The following is a 17,368-nucleotide window of genomic DNA, read 5'->3' on the forward strand; positions in this document are numbered from 1 at the left end:
CCCAGCCAAACAGGTCTGCCCTGCAATACAGTATCAACTGTTGCAAGTCCCATAACCAGGACCCGACACAACATGGGCACAAGATGTTAACAGTAATCCATCCCACCTGTATGATGTCAGGCTGGTATCAATAACATCATGCAGTGCAGTCTGGCTACCATATGGAATGTACAATGTGGAAGCAATAAATATTCCAAAGATTCATATATATACACACACACACACACACACACACACACACACACACACACACACATATATATATATATATATGCAGATACACACACACACATATATATATATATATATATATATATATATATATATATATATATATATATGTAACAACACATACACACAGAGATATGTATAGGAAGATACATATTTAGAGGTTGCACACCATACGGAACAGCCAGTATTCCTACAGTTGCCACCTTATCAAATGAACAGTGCATGATTCACCCATACAAAAGACATTTGTTGCCTGAAACATATACCCACAGAGAGGTCAAAGGATATAACACCACACACAGGTTTGCATACATGAGAAAGCTTTATTTGTGTAGTATTACAGTTGTATATGCCATGTCATATAGCTGTTAAGATTTTGAAATACATACAAACAGATTAATGCAACTCTCAAGCAGGTCATTTAATACAGTAGTCCAAAAAGCATAACATATGTTGCTGTCCAGGCCAAGGCCTTCAAGCAGTACAACAGTAAATACAGACTGGGCCACAGGATAACAATCAATCAACAGTAAGTAATGCAGATGTATAGTCCAGCAGCACCTAACTACACTCTGTATGCAATCCCTAGGGGGAAAGACTTCAGCTGACACAGTGGGATGTATCTGTTACATAACAATGTATAACTGAAACATCACACTCACACTGAAATGTTTGGTAATATACATCCATATACCTTAAGGCAGCTTACTCCTTATATCCCTCACATGGGTTATTTTGTCTGTAAGTGCAATCTGGTGGAGTGGAGGGGGTTTAATGCTTGTAGGATGTGTGTGTTCATCTGTGTGTGCTTATGTGGGTGCCCATGTATGCACATGTGTGATTGTGGGGTTTTTCATACGGCAGTACTTCCCTTTGGAATCATGCAGTACATGGACATGGGCTGACACATGAGACTCCAGGAATACTAGTCTGATATGTAATCACAGGACAGCTGATAGTATAATAAGGTCTGTAACATGGAACATGCATTGGGAGGGAAACTAGACACCAGGTATACCCTTCAAATTGCAATCGTCAGAAAGGTAAATGACTACCCACGTATGCAGCACTACAGATGCATTGGGGAATTACTAGACACCACCAGGGAGTGTATCCATATATTACTGTTGTCCACATGATAAGCTGATTGAGCAGCAGTTCTGGCATGTACTGAGCAATAGTTACGTATTACACTCCAGTGCATGACATTATGGAGTGAACGTAGTAGCCTCTAACATATGGGGGCCATACAATGTCCGGACATACTCAGGGTGAACACTGGATGACAGCAGTGAGGCCATGTAAAACCTACTCCACTCAAGTCAACGAGGTAATGGAGTAACAGGTCTTGTGTTGTGATCACTCGTCTAGACATTTAGTGGAATGATACGTTAATGAGTGGTATTAATGAGTTTTTGTTACCAAGTCTAATGCAGGATGGGGAACGTCTGTGAATAAACATGGGACTGCCTGTAAACTCAGGGAAAGGTAGGTATTATGGTGGAATTTTAGTGTGTGTGTGTGTGTGTGTGTGTGTGTGTGTGTGTGTGTGTGTGTGTGTGTGTGTGTGTGTGTGTGTGTGTGTGTGTGTGTGTGTGTGTGTGTGTATGTGTGTACTGTTATGCGATGCCGTACAGGTCTTAAAGTGCATTTCTTGTTTTCCCCCACAGGTGGCAAGGTGGGTCAGGGGCCCTCCTTCTTGCAGTCTGATGTTGGTGGTAATGCAGATACTGAAGATGATGATAGGACTGTTGAGGCACAGGCAGAGATGTCAGAGGCTGAAACTGCACCATCGTTTGACATCCCCTTGTTAGCTACTCCAACCCCGCACACAGTTACAGTGCCTATACATACCCCATCACCAGTGGTCATAGTAGAGGGACAGTTGGTGGTTTGTGGCAGTGCACAGGAGAGTGTGGTATCTATGCCTACTGTGTCTGGTCACAGCAGGCAGAGCCAGATGTCCCGCAGGGCACCACGTAGACAGATGTACCAGGGTGCTAGTCGAAGGGCCGCTGGTTGTCATGCTCCTGGCAGATGTGCCACAACTGGTACCACCAGGTGCATGTTTCAGACTGTTATGAGTGCAGAGGCACATATGGAACTGTGCACCAGACAGGGCCTGAGACTGCAGAGGGCTGCTCTCTTTCTTCTGTGACAACTTACATGAACTTGCAGGTGTCCCCCGTGATTATAATGAGGTGATGGATAGACTGTTGGGTGAGATGATGGGCCTCATCGACCATGGTTTGTCCGTGCTGAACATGTGGTGGGAGTGGGGTGATGGCCACGTGGAAGTAGGCCAGCACCACCAACAGCTGGTGGTCGACATGGACATGCTAGGACAGCAAGGCACTCCCGTAGTGACAGTACAAGTGCCAGCACTGCAGGGGGGACACTGTCCATACCACACTAGAGCAGGCCACGTGTACGTGGCCCTGGCTAGTTCTTGGAGGGACCTGGTTCCAGCTGACATCTGTCATCATCAGGGGAGAGTAGCACATCGAGGCCTGTAACTGGACATGCTCATGGAACCCCTGGCAGGCACAGTCCATGTGTCCATGGCTGGAGATGGCGAACTGCACACCCTGCCAGGTATGATCTGCAGCTGTCCCAGAAACACCTGTATAGGGCAGCCACATGGCAGAACTGTGTGCATGCATACCCATACACTATACAAGCACACCTAGGGCCACCACATACCTACACACACCACATCACCACACCCATTTCAGCTAATCACACCCCTCACCCACACACATGGTGTCAAATGTATGGCCCACCCTCAGTCTTTGGCAAACCAACAACACGCCCTGTACATATGATGATACCTGTGCCACATCCCTGTCATCCATAACATCGATACAGGGACAGGTTAATATGGTTCTGAAGCACACGGTGACTGTGCCACAGTGTACCAATGTACTTCTTTGCAACATGTTGTCAACAGTAATGTTTAATGCATAAATGTCAGGTAGTGTAGCTGTTCAGCCATGATGCATTATAGCTGTTAGTAACACTGAGTGATTGTGTTCTCCAAAATGTTATTCATTTGTGGCGTAGGTGTACATGTATCAGCAAGAGGATGGTTTGCAGTCATATTCTGTAAGGGGTACGGCACTGTGGTGACACCATGGCTGTGACATATCCTGAGTACAGTTGAACACATGTCACAGGTCTGTATAACAGTTACTGCCTGTGCCACATGGACAGGTGACCCACTGGGACATGTATAATCAGCAAACTGATGTGCATCCATACACATACATGCACACTCTTACTTGGCAACACTGGGACTAGACCTCTACCTAGGTATGTAGTGCTATTGATGTGTGTGGCTTTCATTGCACACACCACACGGCATTTAGTGTGAGGTGTGTTCCAGGTTACATGACATGTACAGTTGTACAGTATGGTAATGGGGGATGTAATGGTTGTATATGGACAATACATAGTGTGACATACTATCATATACACATTAACAGACACATAACAGGCACACACATCCGAGAGACCTGGGCCTATTGGTGGTAACTAACTTGTCAGTGTGTCCATTGTGTTACAGGTAGGCTGCACACAGCACATGCATAACTGGGCTGGATTGTGGTATCAGTTACCTGTATGGTTGATGGTGACAGTGGTCACCATACAGTGGTACATAGGTCAAGTACCATATAAATATAGATATATATATATATATATATATATATATATATATATATATATATATATATATATATATCTATATCTATATATATATATATATATATATATATATATATATATATATGTATATATATATATATATATATATTTACCATATGTCCAGAACATGGAGTGGAGTCCTACCTCAGCACCAATAGTATATATATATATATATATATATATATATATATCTATATATATATATATATATATATATATATATATATATATATATATATATATATGTTTACCATATGTCCAGAACATGGAGTGGAGTCCTACCTCAGCACCAATAGTCCCAACCTCTTAGTGCAAGGGGATGTCATGTATGTATTGTGGGTATATATGTAGACTGTTGCTACTGTAACAGGGGTTGTCTTAACAGACATGGTTTGTATGGGAGGTCACATCTGCTTTTGACATGTATGCCATTGGTTACTGACAGACATCCCAAGGACATCATATACACTGCTAGCACAGTAATGATCTTGTGGACTACAGCAGATATATGACCAATATATGTCGACAGTCTTGCACTCTCTGGTTTGTCCACAGGTGTACACAGACCCCCTTTGTGTGAGATATGTGGACCACGTCTGACAATGTGGATGTTAAGTACATGGGTATATCACATAAATACTGGACTACATATGCCCATGCAGTTTATGCATTCACACACGCCAGTCTGTCCTGACACATAATACCTGTTGGTGCAGAGGTCACATGGCAACATACTACCTAGTAGTTAGTGACATACATCTGTACAGAATCCCACTGCTTTGTCAGAAATACACAACAGTTATGGTGGCCTAGCAGCAGTATGGTGTGCAAATATCTGGACATAACAGCACACTGGGTAATTACACTAAGCTGCTAGGCATGTAACAAAGCACTGTGCAAACTACAGGCAGACTGCCACAACACTGGACTACACTTTGTATGGGAGAATACACATGTACCTGCAAATATAGCAGGCTCTACATGCATGTCACAGCACACAGTAACAGACACCTGTGAGAAAGTGCATGCCCACAACCAATGTGAACACAATCACAGCCACATATGGTATGCAAGCTTAATATGACACTATATGGACTGTCAGATAAACACCATCCTCATATGTGCCACTCACACACTAACCTTACATAAACTGGGTTATGACACAGTGTGGTCCGATGCCTGTATGTGGTATGGGACACATGTGTGTTTGGCCCTACAGACATGTCAGCCAATAGGATACCATATGCTGGAGCAGCATGTAATATCAGATAGAACAGGACCAAGAACAATGGCATCTATCACAGTCTGTGTACAGGCCAAGGTACATATGCGCAATGCACATACTATCAACAATATCGACAATCACCATAAGTACACAGACCCCAGTACTGTACCCACAATCGCAGAATGCCCAGGTTATGTCCTCAGAAATAGCCTCTGACTATACATAACATGTCTAGCAGTCTGATATCTGACTGGCTTGTTATCAGGTATGATATCAATATATAATGGTGTACAGAACATATGCACTTCTTACTGCATGACATATGTACAAAGGTTGACAGACTTGTGGCTGGAGCCACAAACACTGGGCCAATATTGGAATGTTGCTGTGATACCCTCATACTGTCACCATGTACTGACTGCAATCCTCAGACTATGCTTCTGCAGTTCTAAGATAGGTGATCTGTGAGTAGCACAAGAAACATAAGACTCCAAACACTGCCCAGTCTGCAGACAACCCTACAGGTGGGTGTTTCCTCAAAAACATAACACTGTCATGACAGGTATTAAATCATGTAGACCAGCCATATCCTCACACACACTGTTAAACCAACATTACTCCAAATGCAGAAGAGCAACACTTACATTCTGTAGTCATTTCTGGCACATCCTCCTCCTGTTTGTTGGACTGTCTCCACAGTGTATGTTGTTAGAGGTAAATCCCAATACCATCTGTGATGCTGTTTGCCAAACACCAACATGAGGTCCTACTCACAGTGAATGAAAAGGCCCAACACCCACATGATGTTCCTAGATATTGGAGTGTGTTTCCATGCAATTGGCTGTGGGAATGCTACCACAGCTGTTCCAAATGCAATCAACTAGAGGGAAACTGCAATTCGTGCAGAGGCCATCAGCTGATCATGAGCATCACTTACAAAACACAAGCTGCTGCCTAAGCAAAGCAGGTGTACTTCTCCACATCCACCAGAGAGGAAATGAGAGATACAGAGAGTGACAAAGTAAGTCAAGGAGGGGGTGGGAGAGTAAAACCTAAACATGTTTGTGTTACATACTTACCAGTACGGTGTTTCAAACCCCTGACTGACTATGTATCGCTATCACACTCTCTCAGGGACTCACACACATTAACACAGTTGGAAGGTTCAGGAATAGACTCCCTAACTAGCTAGTGTACCACAATACAGTAATATATTAGGTATCACATGCACCACAGGGGTTATCCGGATGATATATTGGAAAAGGGTATATGAAGGTGTCTGACATCAGATGGCATGCTTCAGTAGGCTAATGGGAGTTGTAGTGAGTGTGAATGGGGTCAAAAGCATTATACTCCACACACACACACACACACAGGGTGCCAGTACTGACATGCATGGGTGTATTGCTTCACAGGTGTGTAGTGGTTGACTGTGCCAGAAGGCTGTACATGGCTAGGTGAAGGGTATACCTTGGCATCAGGCCACATGACAATGGTTTGCAGAGTTACTCAGGAGTGTAGTGTCTCGATTGGCCCACACAGGTGGGTATTGTATTCACTCCACACATTGTATTCTAACACACCCTGTTAAACCAACATTACTCCAAATGCAGAAGAGCAGCACTTACATTCTGTAGTCATTTCTGGCACATCCTCCTCCTGTTTGTTGGACTGCCTCCACAGTGTATGTTGTTAGAGGTAAATCCCAATACCATCTGTGATGCTGTTTGCCAAACACCAACATGAGGTCCTGCTCACAGTGAATGAAAAGGCCCAACACCCATATGATGTTCCTAGATATTGGAGTGTGTTTCCATGCAATTGGCTGTGGGAATGCTACCACAGCTGTTCCAAATGCAATCAGCTAGAGGGAAACTGCAATTCGTGCAGAGGCCATCAGCTGATCATGAGCATCACTTACAAAACACAAGCTGCTGCCTAAGCAAAGCAGGTGTACTTCTCCACATCCACCAGAGAGGGAGTGAGAGATACAGAGAGCGACAAAGTAAGTCAAGGAGGGGGTGGAAGAGTAAAACCTAAGCATGTTTGTGTTACATACTTATCAGTACGTTGTTTCAAACCCCTGACTGACTATGTATCGCTATCACACTCTCTCAGGGACTCACACACATTAACACAGTTGGAAGGTTCAGGAATAGACTCCCTAACTAGCTAGTGTACCACAATACAGTAATATATTAGGTATCACATGCACCGCAGGGGTTATCCGGATGATATATGGGCAAAGGGTATATGAAGGTGTCTGACATCAGATGGCATGCTTCAGTAGGCTAATGGGAGTTGTAGTGAGTGTGAATGGGGTCAAAAGCATTATACTCCACACACACAGACACAGGGTGCCAGTACTCACATGCATGGGTGTATTGCTTCACAGGTGTGTAGTGGTTGACTGTGCCAGAAGGCTGTACATGGCTAGGTGAAGGGTATACCTTGGCATCAGGCCACATGACAATGGTTTGCAGCATTACTCAGGGGTGTAGTGTCTCGATTGGCCCACACAGGTGGGTATTGTATTTACTATCCAGTCATCTGGGTTACTATTGTGTGTGGCCAGTGCTGTGCAATGCTTGCCATATATGTGTTCTATAGTCCATGACATGGACGGTGTCTGGGATGTGCACACATCCCACATGCATGTACAGTGACATGTGGAACTGTACCTGGGGTGTCTGGCCCATGTTGTGGTACACAGATTATCATCAGATGTGCCAGTCTTGGCCTAATGTGGCGGGAACTGGTAATGGACACCAGGTTGACCCTGCACCTACATTGATAGCATGATACAGGTTTTCCCTGGTATCAGTGGCATCTGTCCATACAGAGCATGTGTTTAAGGCATGGTATGTCCTTTGTGAGTCACATTTGATGGCACTACAGTTGTTGCAGGCATCCAGTGGGGAACATAGTGAAGGTGCACTGTCTGCAATTATGTGTCTATTGTAGTGATGGAACAGGGTGCCATGCCCCCTGTAGACCACTGCAATCACACCATGGTTACTATCTGTGGGCAGTATGCAGGGTACTACCAAAAAAGCGGTTGTTGCCTAGGCAAGTGTGTTTGCATATGAGACATGGGTTGAGAGTGTTCTCTGGGTAATACAAGGGTTGCCTAATTTGTTTGCCAGGCCTTGATGTCACATGCAGGGGTATGGATTGGCAACCCCAGCCTCTCTGCTGTTTGACATCTGTTATCCTTGTAATGTGGACATTGTGATATATAATAGGCCCACCATATAAGAAATTTGCAAAACCCAATCCACAGTGAGTTTGTTACACACTCACAGCCACCTCCACACAGGATATGAATGATACACACACACACCACATTTCACAGTTGCAATGTCTGGGATTGGAACTCCTACCTAACTTGTTTATCACATTACAGCATTATGCATTATGTTATAGGATGTGCCATGGAGATTCCTGTATTACTCCTTCCCCAAAGGTGTATTTCAAAGGGAATGACATCAGCAGGCTTGCCAAAGTAGGGCAATGGAGGTTATATTGACTGTGAATGGATGACAGCAGGCTTGCCAAAATAGGGCAATGGAGGTTGTATTGACTGTGAATGGCCATGGGGATTCCTGGATTACTCCTTCCCCAAAGGTGTATTTCAAAGGGAATGACATCAGCAGACTTGCCAAAGTAGGGCAATGGAGGTTGTATTGACTGTGAATAGCCTCAAAAGCATTGCTCCCTACAGAAATAAACACACCAACATCCACACTTGCCATGTCTGGGAATAGAACTCCTACCGACCTAGTCTATCACACTTCATCATTACACGGTTACAGGACACAACACAGAGGTTACTGGAGTATTCTTTCTCCAAAGGTGTATTTCAAAGGGAATTAAATCAACAGGCTTGCCAAAGAAGGGCAATGGAGGTTGTATTGACTGTGAATGGCCTCCAAAGGATTGCTCCCTATACAGACAAGCAAACATCCACACTGGCCATGTCTGGGAATAAAACTCCTTCAACACACTACAACATTACACTGTTATAGGACACATCACAGAGATTACTGGATTACTCCTTCCCCAGGGAATGACATCAGCAGGCTTGCCAAAGAAGTTTGTATTGACTGTGAATGGCCTCAGAAGCATTGCTGTCTACACAGACATCCACACTTGCCATGTTTGGGAATAGAACTCCTACTGAAATATTATGCCATACACAGGTGGGGGTCATATTGTACTCATTCCCAACAGCAGGGATAAGACTGGACAGGTACCTGTGGGTGGTGGTTGGGTGAGCTGGGTAAATGTGTGCTATAGACACTACTTGCATCTGACTCACAGATATGCATGGGGCATTCCACTTATGCTAGCTTGTGCAGGGACATCAGCTGTTTTCAATATATCATTCCTATGACCTTTGTGATCTGCGAGTGTTTGGACAGATGACATCGGTATTCCCTACTACAAGCCCAGATAATGTGCTGCAAACCTGTATGTACAATTCCAAGGGTGTGATCATTTAACGGTTACACATTATACACACTGTCTGTCTGGGGTACTTCCCCCTGTGTACTGCTTGCATATCTGGCCCAACAGTCATGCCACATCCATCTTTCAGATGGTGACACATACTCCATATATTTACAATGGCTTACTGCTAGAATGTATTATCCTGGGGAGCATTGTGTTTGGCACTGCAGTTGTGAGGACTTGGCCCTGTCATCGGCAGTTCTGGGCAATGGCCACCAGGACAAACCTCACCATGCATACATACTGACCACTCTTGCACAATATAAAACACACACCAACCTAACACATGCATACCTGCATATTGTACACATGCTACAATATATCCTGCTACCTTGGCCACCTCAGGTAATCTGTGCTCCACTGGTATTATACCTACACATACATGTTATTACATTTCTACATAGGATTGGGGGGCACTCCTGACTCTGACTACATTTCTACATAGGAATAGGGGGGCACACCTGACTGTTACTACATTTCTACATAGGACTGGGGGGCACACCTGACTGTTACTACATTTCTACAAAGGAATAAGGCGGCACACCTGACTGTTACTATGTGTCTACATCGGATTGGGGGGGCACACCAGACTGTTACTACATTTCTACATAGGAATGGGGGGAGGCACACCTAACTGTTACTACATTTCTACATAGGATTGGGGGGGCATACCTGTTAATATGTGTCTACATCAGAGTGGGGGGCACACGAGACTGTTACTACATTTCTACATAGGAATAAGGGGGGGCACACCTGACTGTTACTACATTTCTACATAGGATTGGGGGGGGCACACCTGACACTTGAACACATTTAATATGACTGTACTGGTATGTCAGGTACTCCATTTCATTCTGTTTTCTAACCTATCATGCTGACTAGAGGCATATCTGTGTACTACAGGTATTAGGTTTGATTGACCTACATATCAGTTTCTGACTTCTTACCCTTCAGAATAAGCATCCCACTGCCTGACCTTTTGTAGTCTGTCTGTGTAGGCCTGGGGGGGTTACCCATAATCATCATTCAAAGGCCTTAGCACAGCCTTTGTTTGTGTTTGTCTACACATGTCCTGCTGGCTGAGACTGTTGTTGGGTATGTGAGCTTCTCTAACTGGCATGTGTGTAACATATGGACACACATGTGGCCCAGCACATTTCCTGCAGTGGGTTTTGTCACCATGTATAGTACTGGCTACTATGGTGACACCAGCATATGTTACAGATCTCATGCTGCTACTATAGGTGTCTACTATCTGCTGGCATCCCATTCAGCCAATCGATTCCCTCGCATGCTCACATCCATACCATAGATGCAAGTAACAACACATACTACTCCATTCAGCAACTGGTGAGAAGAGTGACTTACCTTGTGGCTGTGCCAGTATTGAGGATGGTGCTGGAGGGCTGCCTATGTTGGATGCACATAGTACACTCCCTATACATGGTTGAGCACAGGTGATGTCATGTTTGGCACCCCTTTTCCTCTATGTGTGAGTCAGAGAGAGGTGTCATTCACTGGGTCCCTACTGTGTCAGTGTATGTGCTATGCGTTGCCTCTTTGCCAAGGCCAGGGCATACTGGGCACACCTCCTTCTGCCTACTGGGGCAGGCTCAAGTTGTTCCTCCTCTGAGTCACTCTGTGCCTGTGCAGGCCTTGGCAATGGTGGGGGGGGGGGGCTGTGTAGCACCCTGTTAAACCAACATTACTCCAAATGCAGAAGAGCAACACTTACATTCTGTAGTCATTTCTGGCACATACGATAACAATTTGAGTACATATAGCTGGTGAGTACTGCAAGGCTCCACCAGATGTGCCCAGGCACTGGAACCATGATGTGAGCATCCCAAACACATGCTCTATTATAATTCTGGTCTGTGCGTGTGCCTCATTATGGAGTTCTTGTTCAGGTGTGTGTGCATTTCTAATGGGTGTCATCAGCTACGGCTCCAGTGCGTAACCAGCATCCCCCACTAGGTGAACATTATGGATGTCCTCATTGGCAAATCTCTGGTACAGCTGTGTCAGATGCCAGATGTGGGAGTTGTGATAGCTTCCAGGGCAGCCAGCACACACATTCATTATAATGCCCTGGGCATAGCACATGACCTGGAAGTTGATGGATGGGAAGCCCTTGCAGTTGATGTAGACCCTACCCTGCTCACCGGGTGGTACTTTGATGCATATGTGTGTGCAGTCTATAGCACCCACTATGTCAGAGTATTCTGCTGTTTGGTGGAAGAGACGCATATTGCTGGCCAACGCCTCACGGGTATTGGGAAAACATACGTGCTCACCGGCATGTGCTGACATGGCATCCAGGAACTGGTGGAGTACCCTGGATGCTGATGTCTGTGAGATCCCCATGATATCCCCAATTGGCCTTTGGAAGGTATCTGTGGCTAGTATTCTTAGGCCTACACATACCTTGGTATCCCCTGGGATGGGTTCCCCTCTGTTAGTTCTGTGTGTCATGCATGGCTGGCACAACTCAACAATTTGCTGTAGGAGGTCCCTGTCCAACCTATAGTGCTCCACTATCTCCAGCTCATGTAGCATCTGGTAGGTTACCCTGGGTCTGTACACTCTTCTCTGTTTCCTCACTGTGGGTTGGTTGACAGCATTTTCATCTTCACCACCCTCAGCCTCTTCCACATGTTGATGTATGATAGCTACTGCAGCCCCTATTATTTTGTTGTTTTTGTTTGTTAAAACTTCTCCACTTGTATACACCAGTGGTGCAGAGTATGAGGGAAAGACCAGAGGGAAAGGTGTTTGCATAGTTTATAGTAGTGTTCTGGGCTGGGCTAGGCTGCTGCCTGTGTAATTGGCTGATTCTGCTACATTTCAACTGCCAGCTATGCTAGTTCTCCTTGATTACGTTCCTACTGCGGTTTTCCTTTCCCATTGCCTTCCTGTTTAAGTGCAGGGGCACACCGCACAAACACAGTGCTCAAATGTGCACAGAGCTGCTATTTCCTGGCTTGCTTTTTTTTCCCATTAAAATCCAGTGCATGGCGTGCACACCTGCTTAGGCAATGTAAAGAGTGCTAGGCAGTCTCAGACACACCCCCTTGCTTAGCTCTGCTAAGCTAAGGGCAAAACCGAGCCACAGGGCTCCAATCCGCTTACAGTATGCCTGACACCCCCCCCCCATGATGTCAGCTATCTCTTAGGCTTGAACCATGCTATTCCTGCACTTACACTGTTGGGTACTGACTAGCATTGAGGGGAAATCTGGGATTCTGTATCATTTCCCTCATTTGCATAGGATTGCCTGCTAATGCATAGTTATATCCCACACTGAGCCTTCCCCCTTAGCAACCACTATTCACTGGTCATGTTGTCTTCAGCCTGCCATTGAGTATAATGGCAAAATAGTGATTTTGGTTAGAATGCTTATTTCAGGTTATTTTTTATATTTTCGGCCCGATCATGTTTGCGGGCTGCTGCCCTATGCTTAAACAGCTGAAATCGGCTATAAAAAAATAAAAGTTTTTTTTTTTTTTTATTTTTGAAACTGTTTTCCATGCCAATGGCCATTGGCATGGTTTCCCATAATATACATACTTTATTTGGAGCTGTCATGCCTCTGCTTTGTAGTTTGCAGAAATGTACTCAGTTACTAACCAAGTACATTTCTGCACACCATACCAGTCCTGCATGGCTGGCTGACAGGTTCCTGGATCGCAAATTCACCTCATTTGCATGGTTTTCACCTGCAATGGGGTAATTTTCATACAGGAGCTGCGTCCATGCAAGAATAGTGCAGGAACACTCATGCACGTCCCTGTATCTTATTCCTGGATCGCACGGTGGCCATGTTGCCTCCTGGAGCTCCTGCACTGTTCCTGCACACCGTGCAGAGCTTGCTGAATCCAGGGAAGTATTTTGAATTTTCAGTCTTTTGGTTTCTCAGTGTTCTGAAGTAGTTATTTATATATATATATATATATATATATATATATATATATATATATGTTTGTGCGTCAGGGCCAGGAACTCGGCACGTAAAAATCTACTGCCAATCATTAGCAGACCGGAGTTCCGCTGTGGCGACCCCTAACCGAGAAAAACCGAAAGACACAACAACATATATATATATATATATATATATATATATATATATATATATATATATATCCCCTTCTGTTTAGGTGACACATTTGGATATGCACAAATGCTGAAAACAGTCCAGAGTTTCCAAGCTGCTCAACACTTAGAAGGAACACAACACTAATGAATATTAAACATTATGCCTGGAGCTGTGTATAATATACTGCTTCAACTTTCCTCCTTCTGTATCTCCTCCATGCAGCCCCTATCCTCATTAATCTTTAAGCAATCCTGACTAATCTCCTTGAGCAGTGCTACAAAAAAGTAACCATATTTGCTGCTACCATGACATACAAATCTCACCATTGTGTAGCATTAAAGCAGATATACTGGGTAGAATTGTCTCACTGATTTTTTCTCAACTGCTTACCACATATAAATTTATTCACAAATAAAAAAAGGTTCTAGTCTAACCAAATCCTTTAACACTACTTATCAAATAGGCGTTTTTACTCAGCAGGTATAAAAATACTCCTGCTAACAAAATCAAACAACTCTGGGGACTCTGTCTATTCCTCCTACATCTCTAATATCTGGAACTCCATCTCCTTATCCATAAACAAATACTTCAAGTGAACTCTGTCAAGTCTCAATTAAGTCTCATTTAAAACAAAATCTAATGAACACATTGCTGTCATTCTGCTCACTTCCTGGCTAGATAAAAATTCATATCCATCTAGACAGTGTATTTTAAACTATGCTATCCAAGGCTAGATGCAGTGCTAGGTGACCTTGGCAGCTGCCTAGGGCCTGGTGCTGGCAGAGGGGTCTGACCATCAGCATTACTTTAATACATATATATATATATATATATATATATATATATATATATATATATATATAAAAGCTTTCCTACAACATTTTAAAAATACGGCTCCTGCTTGATGTCTGATCACAAACCCATTACTGCTGCTTTAAGATTCCGTGGTGTGCAACTTCTTTTCATAGGCAGATAGGCACACACACACACACACACACACACACACACACACACACACACACACACACACACACTTAGAACCAATGAGAGAATTTCTAGGAACTGGTGAGAGATCTAAACTAACAGCAGCAGCTTGTTTTTTCTGAAGGACATGGTCTAAAACTCAAATGTGTGCCATTATTTTGTGACTATTCCAAAATAGTTTGCCATGAAGCAATGAATTTTATGACTAACAGACCAAAATATGAGACAAAAATCTCAACATTCTACAAAAATCTGGATAGTTGAGAGGTATGCGGCTATGCGAGAGGAACATGCACATATCAGGTGCAGTCCACAAATGAAGTTAAGAACTAAAGGCAGTATTGGCTCAATTCCTCATATGTATTGGCCCTGAACCTGGTGGGTGGCTGTGGTGATGCAGCAGTTAGTGTTGCCACCTCACAGCAAGAGGTTCTCCAGTTTGATTCTTGGGTGGGGGGCCTTCTGTGCGAAGTCTGCATGTCCTCCCTGCTATCACATTGGATTACTTTGGGTGCTCTGGTTTCTTCCCATATCCCAAAGACATGCTGAAAGTGGATTGGACACTCTAAATTGACCCTAGGGGTGAGTGTGTGAATTTGTGTGCCTTCTTTGGAAGGGTGGGCACCAGGCTGGCAACTCAACACCATAAAACTCCGCTGCCAATCATTCTGTGAACCATTATTCTGCTGTAATGACCCCTAATGGGAAAAGCCGAAAGGAAAAGAAGAATTGGCCATGAACCTGGTGTTATAATTCAACTACATAACCATAATGAAGTGCTTCAGTACTTCTTTTAATTAATGGAATATTCTCATTCTGACAAAAACTGCAATATCAAAATGCTATGAGCAAGACAGCATACACAGACTTACTCTAAAATAAATACTCACATGTTTTGTAGCCACAATATTAACAAGTAGCATTGTTACTAATATTTCAAGTGGAAACTTTATTTTTATGTTAAATAAAGACAATTTCAAATGATTTTTTTTATTTAAAGTGTAGTGGTTATGTTCTCAAGCATTTTTGTTTTACAGTTAATTTAATTCCCATTTGTACTCTTTATGTTAAAACTGCAAGTGAGTTTGTAGAAAAATGAAGATTATATCATATGTTGCTTCCTTTTTTAGTTTCATTGTTTAATTTGTTTTTTGTATAACCATATCCACAAAATGTTGTCACAGCAGGTACTGGTCATGCAATTCCTAAGCATTGCCGGTAATCATGCCTTCTATGGAAGAGCAGCTTATATTCTGGTTTCACTAGTGCACTATTATTTATAATGTTATTGAAGTCCAAACTTTACATGTTTCTGTTTTCTTCCTAGTATGTGGGAAACCAGTACATGCTATAGAAAACTACAGACAGGTCCTGTCCATGACAGATGCCCCAGCAGAGAGTTTCCCTTGGCAAAGCATGGTCAGAATTGGAAGAAAACAGGGAGCAGGGACTTTAATTAATGACCAGTGGATCCTAACAGCTGCGCATATAATTTATCCCAAAGGATCAGTATGGAACCCAAACATCACTGCTGTACAGGACATCATTGTTCATCTTGGCAAGAATGACATCGCTAACTTCACAAAGCCTTTAGAGGTCGAGAGTGTATTTGTGAATCCACACTTCAGGGAAAATCCACATAACTTTGACAGTGATATTGCATTAATTAAACTGAAACAAAAAGTTTTTCTGACTGACAACCTTTTGCCTATATGTCTTCCATCCCCATATGATGAACACTTTTATGAGACTAACCAGGTGGGGTTTATCAGCAGCTGGAGAAAACTAAAAAATGAAATCTCCACAAGTAAGTTAAAATACATTGGTCTCCCAATCATTAACCTGGGGAACTGCAGTAATTTCCTCCAGTATCATAAGGCAGAAAGTACCATTCTAGTGTTGAGTGAAGACATGTTTTGTGCTGGTTTCATGGATGAAACAGTGGATCCATGTCATTTCAATGGAGGAACAGGTTTTATAGTACAAGAAAATGATACTTGGGTGCTTGCAGGGATTGTCTCCAAAGGTACAAACTGTGGAAAGCCTGGACATTATGGATTATTCACAAAAGTGTCACAATACATTAATTGGATAAGTGGAATCATTTCACGTAATTAAGGTCTAAGTTAATTGGCAGAAGAACAATATGCACTGTGTTGTTGTGGTCATCTTTCAACTGTTTCATGCCGTGTTTCTTAGTTTCAAATAATCTCTTTGATTTATTTATGAATTGTACAAAATCAACTTATATGTATCATAATAGAATATGTTTCTTGAGGTCACTATAGTTGCTGGCATTAACATATGAACCACCAGAGAAATAAACTACTTTGCATTTTTGTTTCATACCTTGATAATAGTTTTTCACTAAATACTGCAACATAAACATGAGTCATTTTTAAATAAAAGGATATTGAAAAAATGAGGATTGCATTGTATTATTATGTGGCTGCAGTTTATGAATACCTGTTAAAAAAATCTGTCCCCAAACCAACAAGCAATTTTCAATTAAATTCAGTGTATTTCATAATTAACCATGCTAGATGTGAAGAAGGAATCATTAACATACGTGAATTATGAGCAGGTCTCTGATCATTTCCAGGGTACTATGTGTT

At 43.0% G+C, this 17,368-nt stretch overlaps 1 protein-coding gene across 2 annotated transcripts in view; it reads left to right on the forward strand.

Annotated features, from left to right (window-relative positions):
- The window catches only part of LOC122808712 (complement C1r subcomponent-like), a 252,509-nt gene extending 235,410 nt beyond the window's left edge, over positions 1-17,099 (forward strand). For both annotated transcript variants that reach the window (XM_044079700.1, XM_044079701.1), the window contains exon 7: positions 16,081-17,099. In XM_044079700.1, the coding sequence (XP_043935635.1) occupies positions 16,081-16,871 (791 nt within the window). In that variant the 3' untranslated portion in view covers positions 16,872-17,099. The remainder of the gene's footprint in view (positions 1-16,080) is intronic.
- The last annotated feature ends 269 nt before the right edge of the window (positions 17,100-17,368 follow it).

This window comes from Protopterus annectens, chromosome 8.part0 (assembly GCF_019279795.1).
Source record: "Protopterus annectens isolate FY-2018-M chromosome 8.part0, PAN1.0, whole genome shotgun sequence".
NCBI lineage: Eukaryota > Metazoa > Chordata > Ceratodontiformes > Protopteridae > Protopterus > Protopterus annectens.